This window comes from Dipteris shenzhenensis, chromosome 24 (genome assembly GCF_047967505.1).
Source record: "Dipteris shenzhenensis isolate YYH24624 ecotype China chromosome 24, Dip_SZ_1.0, whole genome shotgun sequence".
NCBI lineage: Eukaryota > Viridiplantae > Streptophyta > Polypodiopsida > Gleicheniales > Dipteridaceae > Dipteris > Dipteris shenzhenensis.
This window is the reverse complement of record NC_141619.1, coordinates 28,116,263-28,131,318: the sequence shown is the minus strand read 5'-3', so window position 1 is coordinate 28,131,318 and position 15,056 is coordinate 28,116,263. Positions and strand designations below refer to the sequence as shown.

General features: G+C 40.5%; 1 protein-coding gene across 1 annotated transcript in view; it reads left to right on the top strand.

The window, feature by feature from the left end:
• Positions 1–8,115, top strand: part of NRPA2 (nuclear RNA polymerase A2) — a 117,942-nt gene extending 109,827 nt beyond the window's left edge. The window contains exons 25-27 of the mRNA XM_087395438.1: positions 6,221–6,433; positions 6,662–6,925; positions 7,117–8,115. Coding sequence (XP_087251564.1) covers positions 6,221–6,433; positions 6,662–6,925; positions 7,117–7,530 — 891 coding nt within the window. The 3' untranslated portion in view covers positions 7,531–8,115. The remainder of the gene's footprint in view (positions 1–6,220; positions 6,434–6,661; positions 6,926–7,116) is intronic.
• The last annotated feature ends 6,941 nt before the right edge of the window (positions 8,116–15,056 follow it).

The following is a 15,056-nucleotide window of genomic DNA, read 5'->3' as shown; positions in this document are numbered from 1 at the left end:
CAAAATGAGTGGAGAAGTGCTACACACATAAATCGGCAAGCTCTGAACGAGATGTTGACCAAGAACCATCAGGCATCCGGATCCGACAGATATTGGCAGCTTGTCTTTTGTAGTGTAAGCTCTTAAAAAATTGGTTGGAAGAGCAGCCTTTATCTTCCCCCCCCCCCCCCCCCCGCCCCCACACACACACACACACACATTTTTTTTTTGTAGTTTGTTTTGGGGGTGAAATCTATTCGTATTATAGTACAAAAAACTGTGAAATTGTCCCCCAGAAAAGAGGGAACAAGCAACTACAACTTTGAAGATCTCATTATAGGACAAAATGGTCGGATAATCTAGATCTCGTGCATGCAGGCAATCAAAGAATGATTGCCAAAGAGAAGCACGGAACAAATGATACTTAGATATGGAAGGTTCACCAAAGACACTATGATTTTATGGTACACACACACGTATATGTGTATGCACTAGCTGCAAATATACTGTTACTTTGTGTATCCGCAGAGAAAGACCTGGTATGATTTACTTAGAAGTAAAAATCTTAGGGGGATGGTGGCTTTATAGTTTGTGGTCTATGATCATAGAGGTGTCAAAAGGTGCATCTCCATGATTTCTTGTGAGTTCTTGCACCTTAATGCACTACCTATTGAAGGATAGCTCTTCTGCACTTTCCCATCACTCTGACACGGATGGCTACATTTTGATAATTCAAAATCTTAAAGATCATTGTTTCCCCCCCCCCCCCCCCTAAGAAATTAAAGATCATTGTAAAGTGCCACCTCAATAAATAGACTCTTTATTCAGAACAACATTTTAAAGATGTACAAACTTGTGCAAATCATCTACCGATAGAGCATTCAGTCCTTCCTACTTGACAAACTTGACAAGCCAAGGTACTTACTTTCCTGAGTCATATGAAGTTCTGTCATTGATATCCTCACCTCTTGAAAGACATTCTCCATTACTTGTAGTATGTACACCATAATACAGAATGAGATGTTGGTGTCCCAACCTTGGTAGATTCACGATGTTGATGCACATCCACTTTTTGGCCAGCTACTTTTCACTTTATTTTAGCTTCTGTAGACCATAGTAGGTTTCTCTTAATATATGATAAAAAAGACTTTAGCTGCCTAGTTCGTGCATCACCATTCAAGAAGGCATTCTTGACATTCATTTGCTGTAATTTCCATCCTTTTGATGCAGCCAATGCTATCACAGCTCTCACAGTAGCCGTCTTGGCAATTGGGCTGAATGTCTACTCATAATCAATGCCATATGTATGTGCATATTCTTTGACAACAAGCCTTACGTTAAACCTCATGACTGTACCATAAGCATGATGCTTCACCTTGTACACCCATATACAACCAATGGGTTTCTTTCCCTCTTGCAACAAGCACTAGATCCCAAGTATCATTCAAGTCAAGTGCATTCATCTCTTCATCCATTGCTGATTCCCATTCAGCATGACCACGAGCCTCTTCATATCATGTAGGCTCAACACTTTGCATTACTTTTGTCATGTATCATAATGATGTGCTGCGTAATTCTCAAATCCAAATCTTTGCACTGGATACTTCACCCTGCTTGATCTACGTAGAATTTGCTCATTTGCTGGACTCCTTTTCTGCAAACCTGGTGTTCTTACTTTTGGTATGCCAAACTCATCATCTAAGGACTCTGCACCACTAGAAGCATCATTCACAGAATTGTGCCCAATACTATTTTGAGGAGTTGCATGTTTTCATCAATTTTTGCTTTCCCTTTTTGCTTGCTTGCTGAATTCTGAGCTGACAAATCGACACCTCTTACTAGTGCTTTCAAGCTTCTTGACCAAGGGTTTACTTTCGTAACATCTCTAGAGGACTGTTCTGGTCCACTCAATCTGCATGATTCTTGGTGCACACGGGTGTCAACAACATTCTTTTCAACCTTCATTTCAGCAACTTAATTAGGTGGTGCATACCAAGATTCCATCTCTTTGCATACATCTCTGCTCACTCTAAACTTTCGTGTGACACGGTTGTAACAGTGATATCCCTTTTGCTCGATTAAGTATCCTCTCAACTCATTTGGTATATGCATATATGCAACAAATCCAAAAAGTGGGAAGTGTGACACATCCGGTTGCCTTTTAGTATACTTCTCCTCTGCATCATTTCATGTATTGCTGCAGTGGGGGTCCAGTTCATAATATATATATAGCCGTATGAACTGCTTGAGCCCAATAACAGGAGACGTGCCAGCACTGCACCTTTGAGTGGCCGACAACACTCTATTGCCGACTTCATGCCTCCATTGCCTCATCCACCTTGATGTCCTGCTGCTGCTACTGATGATAATGCTGAGATTGATATATAGTCGACCATCGACATGATTATGTTGTACTTAGGACTTAGTACTACCATTCTGCATTTTTTGCATTTTGCATTGGTGTGGATGCTTGTTTAGTAGCTCCACTATCACAACTTGTTTGTACTAGGTTTTTCACAATCTCATAGACCCATCGAATTTCTGTCTTTCTCATTCAACGTGGCTCTTGCAATGTTAGCAACATGTCTATTCTTCCTTTCAGCAACTGGATTCTTTTGTGGGATGTACCTGCATGTGGAGTGCCTTCTTTTGCCATGCTCCTTCAAGTAGTTGTCAAACGCATGAGAGAAGTATTCACCTCCACCATCTGATCTCAAGCATTTTATGCCACATTCATTTTCAACCATGGCTTTAAAAGCTTTGAAATAACAAAAAATTTTAGATTTTTGCTTTGTGAAATTATCCTTGAGTAATCATCAATACAGGTCACATAAAAACTGCCCCCATTTAGTGATTGTGTATTTGTGGGACCCCATACATCTGGATATATTAAATCAAGTGACTTTGACTTTATATGTCTTTCTTGTGGAAAAGATTTCCTGGCATGCTTTCCAAACTGACAAGCTTCACACACCTTGTCCATATCTTCAACTCTGAACTTTGGCAAGCCTCCAACTATCCGTCTAGACTGCATTAACTTCAGCTGCTGCATATACATGGCCAATCTGCTTATGCCATATCTCTATACTTACAACAACTCCTTGTCCTTTTGCGAACGTTGTAGCATTCACACTAGGCATGCCCACATTCATGATGAACATCCTACCAACCTTGCATTCTCTGGCAATAACTTTAGTGCTATTCTTGCAGTCCTCAACAAACACACCCTCTCTGTTAAACTTGACCTCCAATCCTTGGTCTACCTTTCGACCAATAGAAGCCAAGTTCTTAGTAATACTTGGCACATGTAATACATCAGCCAAATAATTTCTTTAGCCATTTTGCACATTCAAAGGAATTCTCCCAACATGCTTAATCGTATGACAAGTATCATCTCCTGTCTTAGCAAAGCCAAGCCTCTCAGGTTGTAGCAAATCAGCAAACCACTCTCCATGATAGCTCATGTGGTTTGATTCACTTGAGTCCACATACCATACATCTTAACCCTTTCAACATTCAACATATGCTGCATTACAAACAGATTTTCTCTCTTCATTTTGCTTGCTGGATAATGCATAATTGCCCTACTGGAATCTGCGATTCTTTGCATCTTCTTGTTTCTTGTAACAAATCTTTCCAATGTGACCTGGTTTTCCACAATAATATCAGCCACTTTCTTTCCATTGTCTATTTGTTCTTCCATGCACCTCGGCCTCTATTGCTCCCCTTGCCTCTGTCGTTTCTTCTTCCTCAACCTCTCGCGACATCTCACTAGATTGTTGCTGATTTTTGTGGCAGCTCTTCATGACACCACCAGGTTGTGATCTCCCCCTACCTCTACCAGAGTCTAAGTAGAAAGCACTACCATGTTCTTGCCCGTTACTGCTTCCTCCACCTTGAACCAGCTCTTTAGTAATCATGAGAGATGTCAGTTCTTCAAAGTCGGGGAGATTTTCTCATACATAAAAATGACTTACACTTTCATATTCATTTAATTCATTCAAGTTTGCAAACGCTAAGTCATCATCATCTTGTTCTATTGCAATAGATCCCAAGGCATCAATAATCTCTTTTATTCTCAAGACATAGTCATTCACAATCATTTTTTTCTTCTTGACATTATTGAGCTCATTCTTTAGTTGTATCTTCCTGGCCTTTGTATTGCTAATGTACATCTTTTCCAATGTTTCCCATGCATCTTGTGCAGTCTCCGAGTCTTTTATATGGCTAATCACGCCATTTGTTACATTTGCAGAAATAAGATCCATACATTTCTTATCTTTTTCATTCCAATCTTCCTAGGCCTTGTGTTCATTTGCTGAAATATCTCCTTCAAGGAGTGCGGGTTGCTCTATATCTCCGCTTACACAACCCCAAAGACCTTTGCCGGTCAAGTAGTTGCACATTCTAAACTTCCATGGCTGATAGTTGGTCTTAGTTAACTTCTCAATGCCGATCTTCTCACCCATTTTCTCAACCAAAAAAACTTTGGGCAGCAAGCACCAAAAAAACAACGAAACACAGGCTCATTGTTTATAGCAAATGCCTTGATATGTGCAAGAAATTGCTCTAAAAAGGTATAACAATAAAAATCTGGCAAAAACTGAGCAAATCTAGCAGAACTGAGTTGAAGTCATCACAACGCGATTTGGGACCTTCGTGCAAGTATGGGCAATAACAATGTACATGAGGCATAAAAAATGAATAAGGATAAAAAAAAAATCACAACACGATACAAGCCCTTGGGACAAATTTGAGAGCCCCTCCTTGCGTTATAGTGATTTTTCCAGCACTTCTTCTAGAGACTATAACATTTGCTCCCAACCTCGGGTCGAGCTTGTTGTGTGTATTTGACAGCATTTACAGCCACCACCTATCTGCTGTGAACATGAAGCATTCGGAGCTGTTCCAGGGAGCTGCTTTCACTTTGGAGCTGTCGTGCATCATTTGGAGGTGTAATCTTGTTGCTTTTTTTATTAGGGTTGGCCTTTCTGGACACCCTCTTGCTGCGCTTTGATCAGGGTTTACATTTTGGAGCCTCCGAGGCTCTTCTTCGCATTCGGTAACTCTCCGATTGGCACATTGAGAATCATGACATGATCTCCCTTGGTAGCTGCTCCTATGGACTTCATCGACACATCATTCGAGGGCATCCTCGCTTGGTTCTTCACCGACATACCTCTTCACATTAGGGTGTGCACACTCTTGTGCAGTAGCTACTTTGGGATCATGGGTTCTCAGTCCTTGCTATGCATAAAATGAACGAAAATATTTCTATGTTTGAGTTAAAGGTTCTTTGCCTTGAGTAGTCCCTCTAAAATGAATGTTTGAAGAGTCATTAAGAGGTCCTCTACCCTAGGTTGTCCCCCAAAAATGATTGTATTGTGTTTTACTTTGGTTGATGGTATTGACCACCCAGTTCAGAGTAAGGGGGGATGACGAGTGATGGTTTGCCCTTGCCGGTCGCAAGCTGACTGAGAAGTCACTATCACATGGGAGGTGTTGGATAGTTGGACTTGCTCTTTGCAATATTGCGGTGGAGGGGGGATCGGTCTACTCTTGCGTGTTGGGTCTCACACCTCTTTGCTCCGAAGGGGGGTGTTGGAGATATCATAGTCAAAGAGTGTGTTGGTGTGATGTGTTAGTTGTGAAGTACTAGGTGATCTAGTACTAGTCTATGTGAGTGAGTCTTGTGTGAGTGCCACGTGTCATCATGGGACTTATCCCAGATGTACTAGGTGCTAGTGTGTGAGTGAGTAGCCTACATAAGGCTTGTACTTCGCTTGTCTTGTCACACTTGATGAAAGAATGAAAGCCTTATTCATGTCTTCATTTGAGCATCATTTCCTCACACCCTAACCTTCTCTCTCTCTCTCTCTCTCTTCACCAAGTTTCTAACATGTGCATGTGGGGGGATGATTTGGGTTGGGGGGATTGTGGGTGTGGGTGGATGGGTGGGGGCGGGCACATTGGGGAAGGAAGGGGGAGTGGGTGAACGTGCGCTTTTACGCGTATGTGCCCGTACACATGCTCTTCCAGTGTATTTGAAACATGCAAATTTTGTTGACTTGCAACACTTTAATCTTGTCCCTTAACGAAGGTTTCTTGTGTGAACATGATGATATAGAGCTAGTATTATCTTTTATCTTCTTGTAGAATTGATGTTATTATGTCGTAAGCCTTGCTAACAAGTTGAGTTCTGAATGCTAATGCCTAATTCCACCTTACTTGTAATTTTCAGGTGACAATACGCTTGAGACAAGAACGGAATCCAGTAATAGGTGATAAATTTAGCAGCCGTCATGGCCAGAAAGGTATATGCTCACAGCTATGGCCAGATATAGATATGCCTTTCTCACATATCACAGGCATGCGCCCAGACATCATCATCAATCCTCATGCATTCCCATCTAGAATGACAATTGGGATGCTGTTGGAGTCCATGGCAGCAAAGGTGTGATTCTTCAGCAAACTGCATTGCTTTCAATTGCATGCATACTCTCCTTTTGAAGGTCTTTTGCAATGTGGGAACCAATTCTGTTGCAGAACCTTTTTGTTTCATTCACCCTTTGATGTTTTGTGTTATGGCTGTTTAAAGTTAGCAATTGTAGCTTGAAATATTATTTTCTTGTTGGTATTTTTTGTGAATCTAATGGAAAATGGTGGGTCCTTTAATAATCAGGGTGGGGCATTGGAGGGAAAGTTCATTGACGCTACTCCATTTCAAGATGTCAAAGACAGAGCTTTCAAAATAAGTAATCTGAAGAAAGGTCAAAGTGGGACTGCTGCTGATGACTATGGAAATATATTACGTGCACATGGGTTTAATTATCATGGCACAGAGGTGGTGTACAGTGGGGTTTTTGGTACAGAACTCATTTGTGAAATATATATGGGCATTGTTTACTATCAACGATTACGTCATATGGTATCTGACAAATTTCAGGTTTGTCCCCTGACTTGAAAGCTAGAAAATGCTATTTCTTGTATTTGAAGCTTTATGTTTCACAGTTTTCTTGTCCAGTTTTGATGGATGATTTATTCTGCACATTGCTTTTTTTGTGTCCAATCTTAATGTGTTGGTTTCAACATGAAAATTGTGGAGAGCTTCTCATTGATTCATCTTCCTTCTTCCAGGTGCGCTCGAGGGGAGCTGTGAATCCAGTAACTCAGCAGCCAGTTAAGGGGCGTTCAGCTGGTGGTGGGATCCGTTTTGGAGAGATGGAGAGGGACTCTCTTCTGGCACATGGAGCTGCATATTTGCTGCATGACAGGATGCACACATGCTCTGACTATCACACTGCCTACGTGTGCTCTCTTTGTGGTAGTTTGATTTCACCTGTGGCTCTCTGTCCAAAAGTTTCTGGACAGGGATTGGGCCTTAGTATACATACGCTAGGAGGCAGGAATAAGAAGGCCATGTGCAGGTTTTGTAAGACAGGTAAAGGAATTGAAAGAGTGGCGATGCCTTTCGCGTTTAGATACTTAACTGCGGAGCTTGCTGCCATGAATATTAAATTGACCTTAAAAATGTCTGATGACAAGAGGTGAGTTTAATTACAACCCAACAGAGCCAAAGAGCACCTGTTGCTTTCATGTGGGTTTGCAATGGAATTCCATCCAATACATAAATTCTTATGTTTCTGTTGGCAACGGATTGTAGCACATTACTAGCTAAAATTATTGGATGGAATGTTCGGTTAATGCTATGCCATGTTACTTAGCTGGAACCATACTTGGCCCCATTAATGACACTGCCCTGTCAATCTGGCATAATTGGGCAAACGATCAGAATCTTGTATACAAGGTTCCAAAAAGTTGATTCCTTGGGATTCCTGTACATTCTTGACCCAAGAGAGCTCACCTACAATCAATACATTTAGCAGATTGCACTGTTCGATCATAACACAGCTTATCAAACCAGGCAATGCTTGTGGTCCTCGCAAAGGAGAGCTCTACATAGAGCTGTCTATGAGTTTATTGTTTACAAGATGAATTCTGGTCGAGAATTCCCAGCCTTAAATCAATGAATACTACTCAGTAGTAAAGGGTGATTTCCCTTGAAGCCTTTCTTACACAGTTATACCCAAGATATGTACTGTTGAGCCACCCACATGTTCAACTGTATGTCATCAGCTCCATTCTGTTAACGTAGATCTTTTGGAGAGAGGTTAGATTGCATTTTGTAAGTGTTGCATGACATTCATCATATTTATGCTAGCCAATTGCGGCCTTTGTTGCCTTGAAGTAAAGAAAGCATGTGATAAGGTATGAAAGAAATTTGAATGTGGCCTGCACTACAATGTTGGGGCCTACGTGTAGCTGGCCATAAACTTTAACATCACCTGTTGTATCCATGCACCTCCGAAAGGCTATGATTCAATAGCTAGGTATAACTACATATCTACATACATGTGTATGTGTATATATTAATATGCTAAATAAACATGCATATATGTATGTACATGCATATGTCTCTCTCTCTACACACACACACTTTTTTTGGGATGAAATATTTGATTGATTATATTATATGAGTAGCAACCTCAAAATAAGGTGCTACAATTACATCAAGTGAAAATTTCAGTATATGCCAGAAAGACCTCATGATCTATGCAGCGGGTCTGCAAGGAATCAAAGAAAGATTGTTGCAGAGAACGCCTAAAAAAGCCATAGAGAGAGAAAGTAGGATCACTAAAGACTTTACAATTCCTATATGTCCGTAAAGTCCATAGTGCCCAATAGCGAACCTAAACGAAGAAAAGATGAAACTCCGGTTTGGATGGATGAAATCCAAATATCCAAAAGAACTTCCCAAACGGAACAGATGGGAATCTCGCTTGCAGGCGCTGTTGAAGTAGATAAAAAAACTCATGAGAGCACGGAAAATGCCAAAACAAGTGAGGCACAGTCTCCGAAGAAGTAGAACATCTGTGTCAAAGTGCAGGAGCAATGTGTCCATAAGCTAATAGTTGTCCAGATGGAAATACTCCCAAAAGAAAGCCCGTTGTCGAAGCGGTACTTTATAGGTCAAAAGTTGCAGTAATCTTTTCCTCCATCACTTGGTTGGGCGATGCATTCGCCAAATAAAATCACGTCTCTATGAAACTAAGGTTGAGGTAAAAGGATTTTATACAATGCAGGTACAGTAATCTGAGATAGCCTCAAAGGACGAGAAGAGGATCTTGGAGAAGTCGAAGTCCAATCTCTCAGTCAGTTTTGGAGTTCCAGAGGAGGAATGGAAACAAAAGGTGAAAGCATAGAGGTAATTTGTCGTCACAAAGGACGATAATGAGAGCCTAATCCATATGTAGTGGCTGTTAGAGAAAAGGAGAGCATAGTACCAGCATCATCTATAACAACAGCAACGGAGGTGATGCTTTTAATCGAGACACAATAGGAACGTCGAGGTTCTAGTAAAGCCAAGGGAGGCTGAAAGACTTTCGACTAGTGAATGCTTTCAGCTCTCAAAGAATTTCCAAGCAAAGATTGCGGTCCATTCCATTTCAGATGAGAAAGAACATGCTTCCAGTCAAGAAGCAGGTGGGAGACAAAAGGGCAGCTATGCAAAGTGCCATCAGTGCAGCCAAAAAGGAAATCCCATTGATTGAGTTGCCAATGATTAAACGCAGAAATACTGATGAGTGACCAGAGTCTTAAATATAAGAGCCCAAGGTTAATTACCTTGTAGAAATTGCAGTAACATTTTTCCCTGTGGACAAGAATATGCACATGAATATCCCTGATGTTTAATTCACCATGCATCTTGGGAGAACAAATGTGATGCATCGAAAGCAGCCTGAGACTTTTTCTGCCATGTTTGGATCGCTTGAAGATTTCCATAAAGAGAAACATGCCTTAGTGAACATGATCAATGGCAAGTAAAATTGAATATATGCCACAAGGATGGACTTCACTATTCGAAGACGAATGTGCGAAGGTCAGGTTGCCAGTTTTCAATTCTAAAGCTTTTTTCGAAGCCTAGCCAAAACCCAATCAGTTTGTTGTCGGCAGCCCAAAGGGTAACCAAGATGACGAATGAACAGAGTGGGTGGAATGATATCCCCGGGCCATAATAGACTATGCCAGTCTTTGGAATGCAAAGGGAGCAACTTAGAATTTTGAAAATTAACATGAAGACTAGTTGCCAAACCATAAACAGAGAGGGTCTTCGTCAAGGCACCAAGATCATGGGGCGTATTCTTCGAGGTAAAGAAAGAATCATCAGCATAAGCTTGAGCAACCATGCTGCGATTAGCATCCAATTCCAAGCCATGAAGTGATCTTGTAGCCACAAGATGATGAATATATTGCAGCATAGGATGAGTAGCAATGGCATACAGTAAAGCATTGAGAGGGCATCCCTGGCGGACTGAACTCATCAGAGATATCCCCCGAAAGAATGCAAGCCGCATTGCTATCGTTGTAAAGCTAGTAAATAACTTGTTGCATTTTGGGTTCAAATTCCAAAGCTCGCATAGTTTGCGAGATAAAATCCCATTGAACTGTGTCAAAGGCTTTTGCAGTATCTACCCTGCAAGAGTGAACATCCTACTGCGTGTATTTAGCATATTCAATCCTAATATAAGCATTGGTAATGTTATATGTGATATGGCGAACAAAGCCATATTGGGAGGGATGCAACCCATCATGCAAATAACCTTTAATATGATCAACCACCATTTCGGCAATGATCTTGTAAATGATTGGCATGAGCGTGATTGGCCTCCAATCACCAAGTGAATCACATAGCTGCTTCTTTGGAATCAGCTTGAGAAGACCCTTTTTCCATGATACAAGCATTTGCTGATTTTGCCATGCTGTATTTACCATTTGCAGCAAGGCGAATTTAAGATCCCAGAATGCGAGAAAGAATTCAACAGTGAGACCATCCCATCCTAGAGATTTCCATTTGCCACAGGATCTCAGTGCATCAGACAATTCCCTTTCAGTGAAGGGATGTTCAAGTTCCAAAGCTTGAGCATCAGACATAATTGGATGAATATGCTACAAAAGAAGTTGACGTGCAGACACGACTCGAGGAGAAAGAGTATCCACATGCCCAAAATGAGTGGAGAGGTGCTGCACACATAAATCAGCAAGCTCTGAATGAGATGTTGACCAAGAACCATCAGGCATCCGGATCCGACAGATATTGGCAGCCGGTCTTCTATAGTGTAAACTCTTAAAAAATTTATTGGAAGAGCAACGTTTATCCAAAAAACCCCTTGTCTGGATTGGGTTTCCCATTTAGCAAGCTTTATGCGATCTTGTGTGTGTGTGTGTGGTATATGATATGCAATTTCTACTCGAAAAGTATTGGAATATGAGCCTTTTGTGCTTTCAATTGCTTGAAGAGTTTGATGCTTCCTTAGAGGATTTCATGACTCTAAAAAAAGGACAACTAATTCAAGGACGACAAGCTACCTATCCTTGGGCATCATTTAAAAGAGTAGAGTAGTTCATTCTTGATGATGGATGCAATGTGAGAGCATGAATAGATAATGTTGTAATTAATTATGTTTTTACCTTTGTAAACATTTTGAACAATTATGTTGCAAGCAATGTGACATGGTAGGGCCTATCATCCGATGGGCGACTCCTAAGACAGTATGCATGTTTTGGTCGTATGTTAAGGCATCCATGGATGTAATCTTGAAATCAAGCAAGCCTAGAAGTACTAAGAAATATTTACACGATAGTATCACTTGTAGTAGTAGTTATTATTACTACTCATTTAAGTTTTCCTATACATCCATATTGAACACGTTGTTTATTGATATTTGTTTGGAGATAAACATGCCATATGTGCTTAGAATATTTATGTTGTCAAATGCAAGATGGCTTCCAAGAAAAGTTGGGGCCATTGCCACATTTGTGGAACGTTCTATGCATTGATCACATTCTTTTCACTTCAAATTGTGTTAGAAAATGTTCTGGTGAAAAAATTGAACCCTTGCTATATTATATTATATTCTACAAATTGCAGGTGAGGAGGTGAGGGCGAAGTCGCTTGATAGAAAGAATCAAACGTAGGTGAGGAGGTGAGGGTGAAGACACTTGATGGCTTGACATAGAAGCTAGGCCTCATCCCTCCCCTATGTGACTTTAATAGTTTACCAATCCAAGTGAGTTCACACGCATGTACAGGGGAGTACTTTCACTTTATTGAATGCCTTGAGTGAGGTGGTGAGTGAACACTATTATGAGACATGGAAAAGCCACTAGGTTGGACAAATAAGATGGTCCATATGGTACTCTTACCTCTCTTACCTTGTGAATAGATGTTGGAAAATGCCATGTCACGTTGTCTCTTATAAATTTATAACAATTATTAATGACATAATGTCATGGCATGGTCATACCTAGAACTTAAGATCTAATTGTCACTCCTAGGATTACGTGCTAACCCTAGCCATCAACTCCGTCGTGGGTGAATTAGTGAACCGAAAACATAGTTTGTTACTCACTTTTCCAAACACTTTCTTATTGAACAATGGACTCTTTCTTAATGATAGCTACCACTAATCCTTTGCTTTCCTCATTAAAAATGCAAAGGAAAGAATTCTATCAAGCATGATAGAAGCTCCAAGAACATAGCTCAAGGGAGGATTGCATCATGTAAGGTATGTGAAAACAAACACCCTAAGGGGGCAGAAGCAAGCTCTTGTAAGAGAGAGAAAGAATTAAAGGTTGAGCTTAAAAGTTCAGCCACAACACTATGGAGGATTTCGAGGAGAACGGCGAGATCCCCTCCGTGAGTAAGGTAGTCGTCTTGGTAGAGGTTGCACAGGAAGACTCCTTGAATGGCCACCAAGGTGTGTATAACATTTATTCGAATACTGGCCAATGCATGTGCAGGGTGAAACTGAGTATCCCATGATGTTATGCTCATCGGAATCTCCCATGAAGTATCCATAGAGGCATGTTTCGGTTTGTAAGGAAAGCCATGAATGTTCTGCAAAGAATATGAATCAACCAAATGTTGTCAAATTGAAAGAGCCCAAGATGAGTTGTGTCTCTCATAAAACACTTAGAGGTCTTGAAAGGTAGAGCCAAGCTACCAAGCCCTAGATCACAAAGAAAGGACAAGGCATAAAGCTACGCAACAAACTAGCAATCTCTTTCCATATGATCATCACCTATCTGCAGTCCCATGAACAATTGTGAATAGTCTTCTCAGTTCCTGGAGCATAGGCCTCCACTAGTTCATTGAAATCCCACCATGAATAGAAAGGCAAAAGAAATAAGTGATTTTTCTATTCCCAAGGTATATATAGAGTCTCTTCCAAAAGGATTTTTGCAAGTTAGTAAAAGTGCGTAAAGTCTCCCAATGAGGGGCTTGAGTGGGATTCCAAATTCTAAGCCTGAGCAAAAACTTCTTGACATTATTGATTGTTTAGAGAAACAAGGGGTGGCTCTTCTCTCAGTGATGTACATCAATCCATTCCCACGCCCCGGGGTTCCATTACAAATACTTTATGGGGACAGCTCCATAGAGCCAAATCCCAAGGGAATGTGATCCGAGTTAGGGTCAAGATACCATCCCAAAGCCAGAAAACATTCTCCACATGACCTACAACCCTCATAGGCTGACATGGAACATGCTTAAGTAGATCATCTATAGACCTGGACATCATGTCCTAGAGCAAACAACGAAGACCAAGGCATCTCGGTTTGATCCTTGTAATCTTATGACTTTAAGGTAGATCCTTGATCTTGTAAAGGTCCTAGCCAAGTAGGCCGACAGTGAGGCTTATCACTTGCAACAATCCAAGGCAAGCGTATGGCTGCATCAGTCTATTGAATCCTCCTTTCACTTCTAGTAAGGTGACTTACTAAGTGGAGTTTACAATCATCTTGAAGGGTTTGGAAAGCCTTCCAAGAACCCAGAGAGGAAGCGGTACCTCTCTCCCATCTAGACCACTGCATATAGTGAGAGCTACCAAGTGATCTACTATGATCAACTGCATTGTCATTCCACATGACAAGGTGCCTACCAATCTCTTCTTGAGAGGAGAAAGAGAACTCCTAAACCTTGCCCAACATTTCAGGTTGAGGTGAAGATCCACCTAGTACATCCATCCAATCTTCAACCCTAGAAGGAGAATAGGAATGTATGCATCAGCTGAAAAAACCGTTCCAATGTTCTTGTCCTAGCAAAAGTCATCTAACTACCACCACTAAATCCTTTGCTAGGAAATAGACTCATTCTAGTTTATAGTTTAGTAGCTTCACATACAAAGTAACATTAAACTCCTATATACTTATTACGGGCATGGAATACTAATTTATATGGGCATGGCTTCACGTGCAAAGTGATATTGAACTCCTCTATACTTAGTATGGGCATAGGAAATAGAATCATTCTAATTTATAGTTTAGTAGCTTCATGTACAAAGTGATGTTGAACTCCTTTATACTTAGTATGGGCATGGGATACTAAATTCTTGGCTAGGTTAAGGAACTCGAGTTATTAATCAACAGTGGTGCAAATTTTATCCTTCAAGTCCAGTATCTTTCAAGATTCCCCTGTTACATTTTTTGCTTCTATATTTTGATTTCATAAACAATAGATTAACTGTGCCTGGATTCTTGCAACTCCAATCTATTGAAGTAGTATCCTAAAATTGATTTACTGCCATACAGATAGCCAACCCAATCACTAATAGCATACCTTGATAATCTTAGATTATTCTCTCTCTTACATTTAAGTCCATGAGTTGGTGTTCTCTTGAAATATGTAAGGATACTCCTAGTAGCTTTGAATGGAATTTATAATGGTTTGTCATATGTGAAAATGTCACACAAACTAGAAAAGACATTTTTGGTCTAGTTGTATATGAGTCCTATTAATTGTATATGTAAGGGTCCATCCACTTCATAATCTCCTCTTTTGGTAGATTTTAACATGGCTAAATTTTCGATCTAATCTTGAAGATATTTTTTTGCATACTTGTTTTGGGACATAAATGATTGTTTTTGTCCTTCTTGACTTCAATTCTTAAGAAATAGTGCATATAACCAAGGCCTTTCAATTCCTAGGTAATAGTGCATATAACCAAGGTCTTTCATAT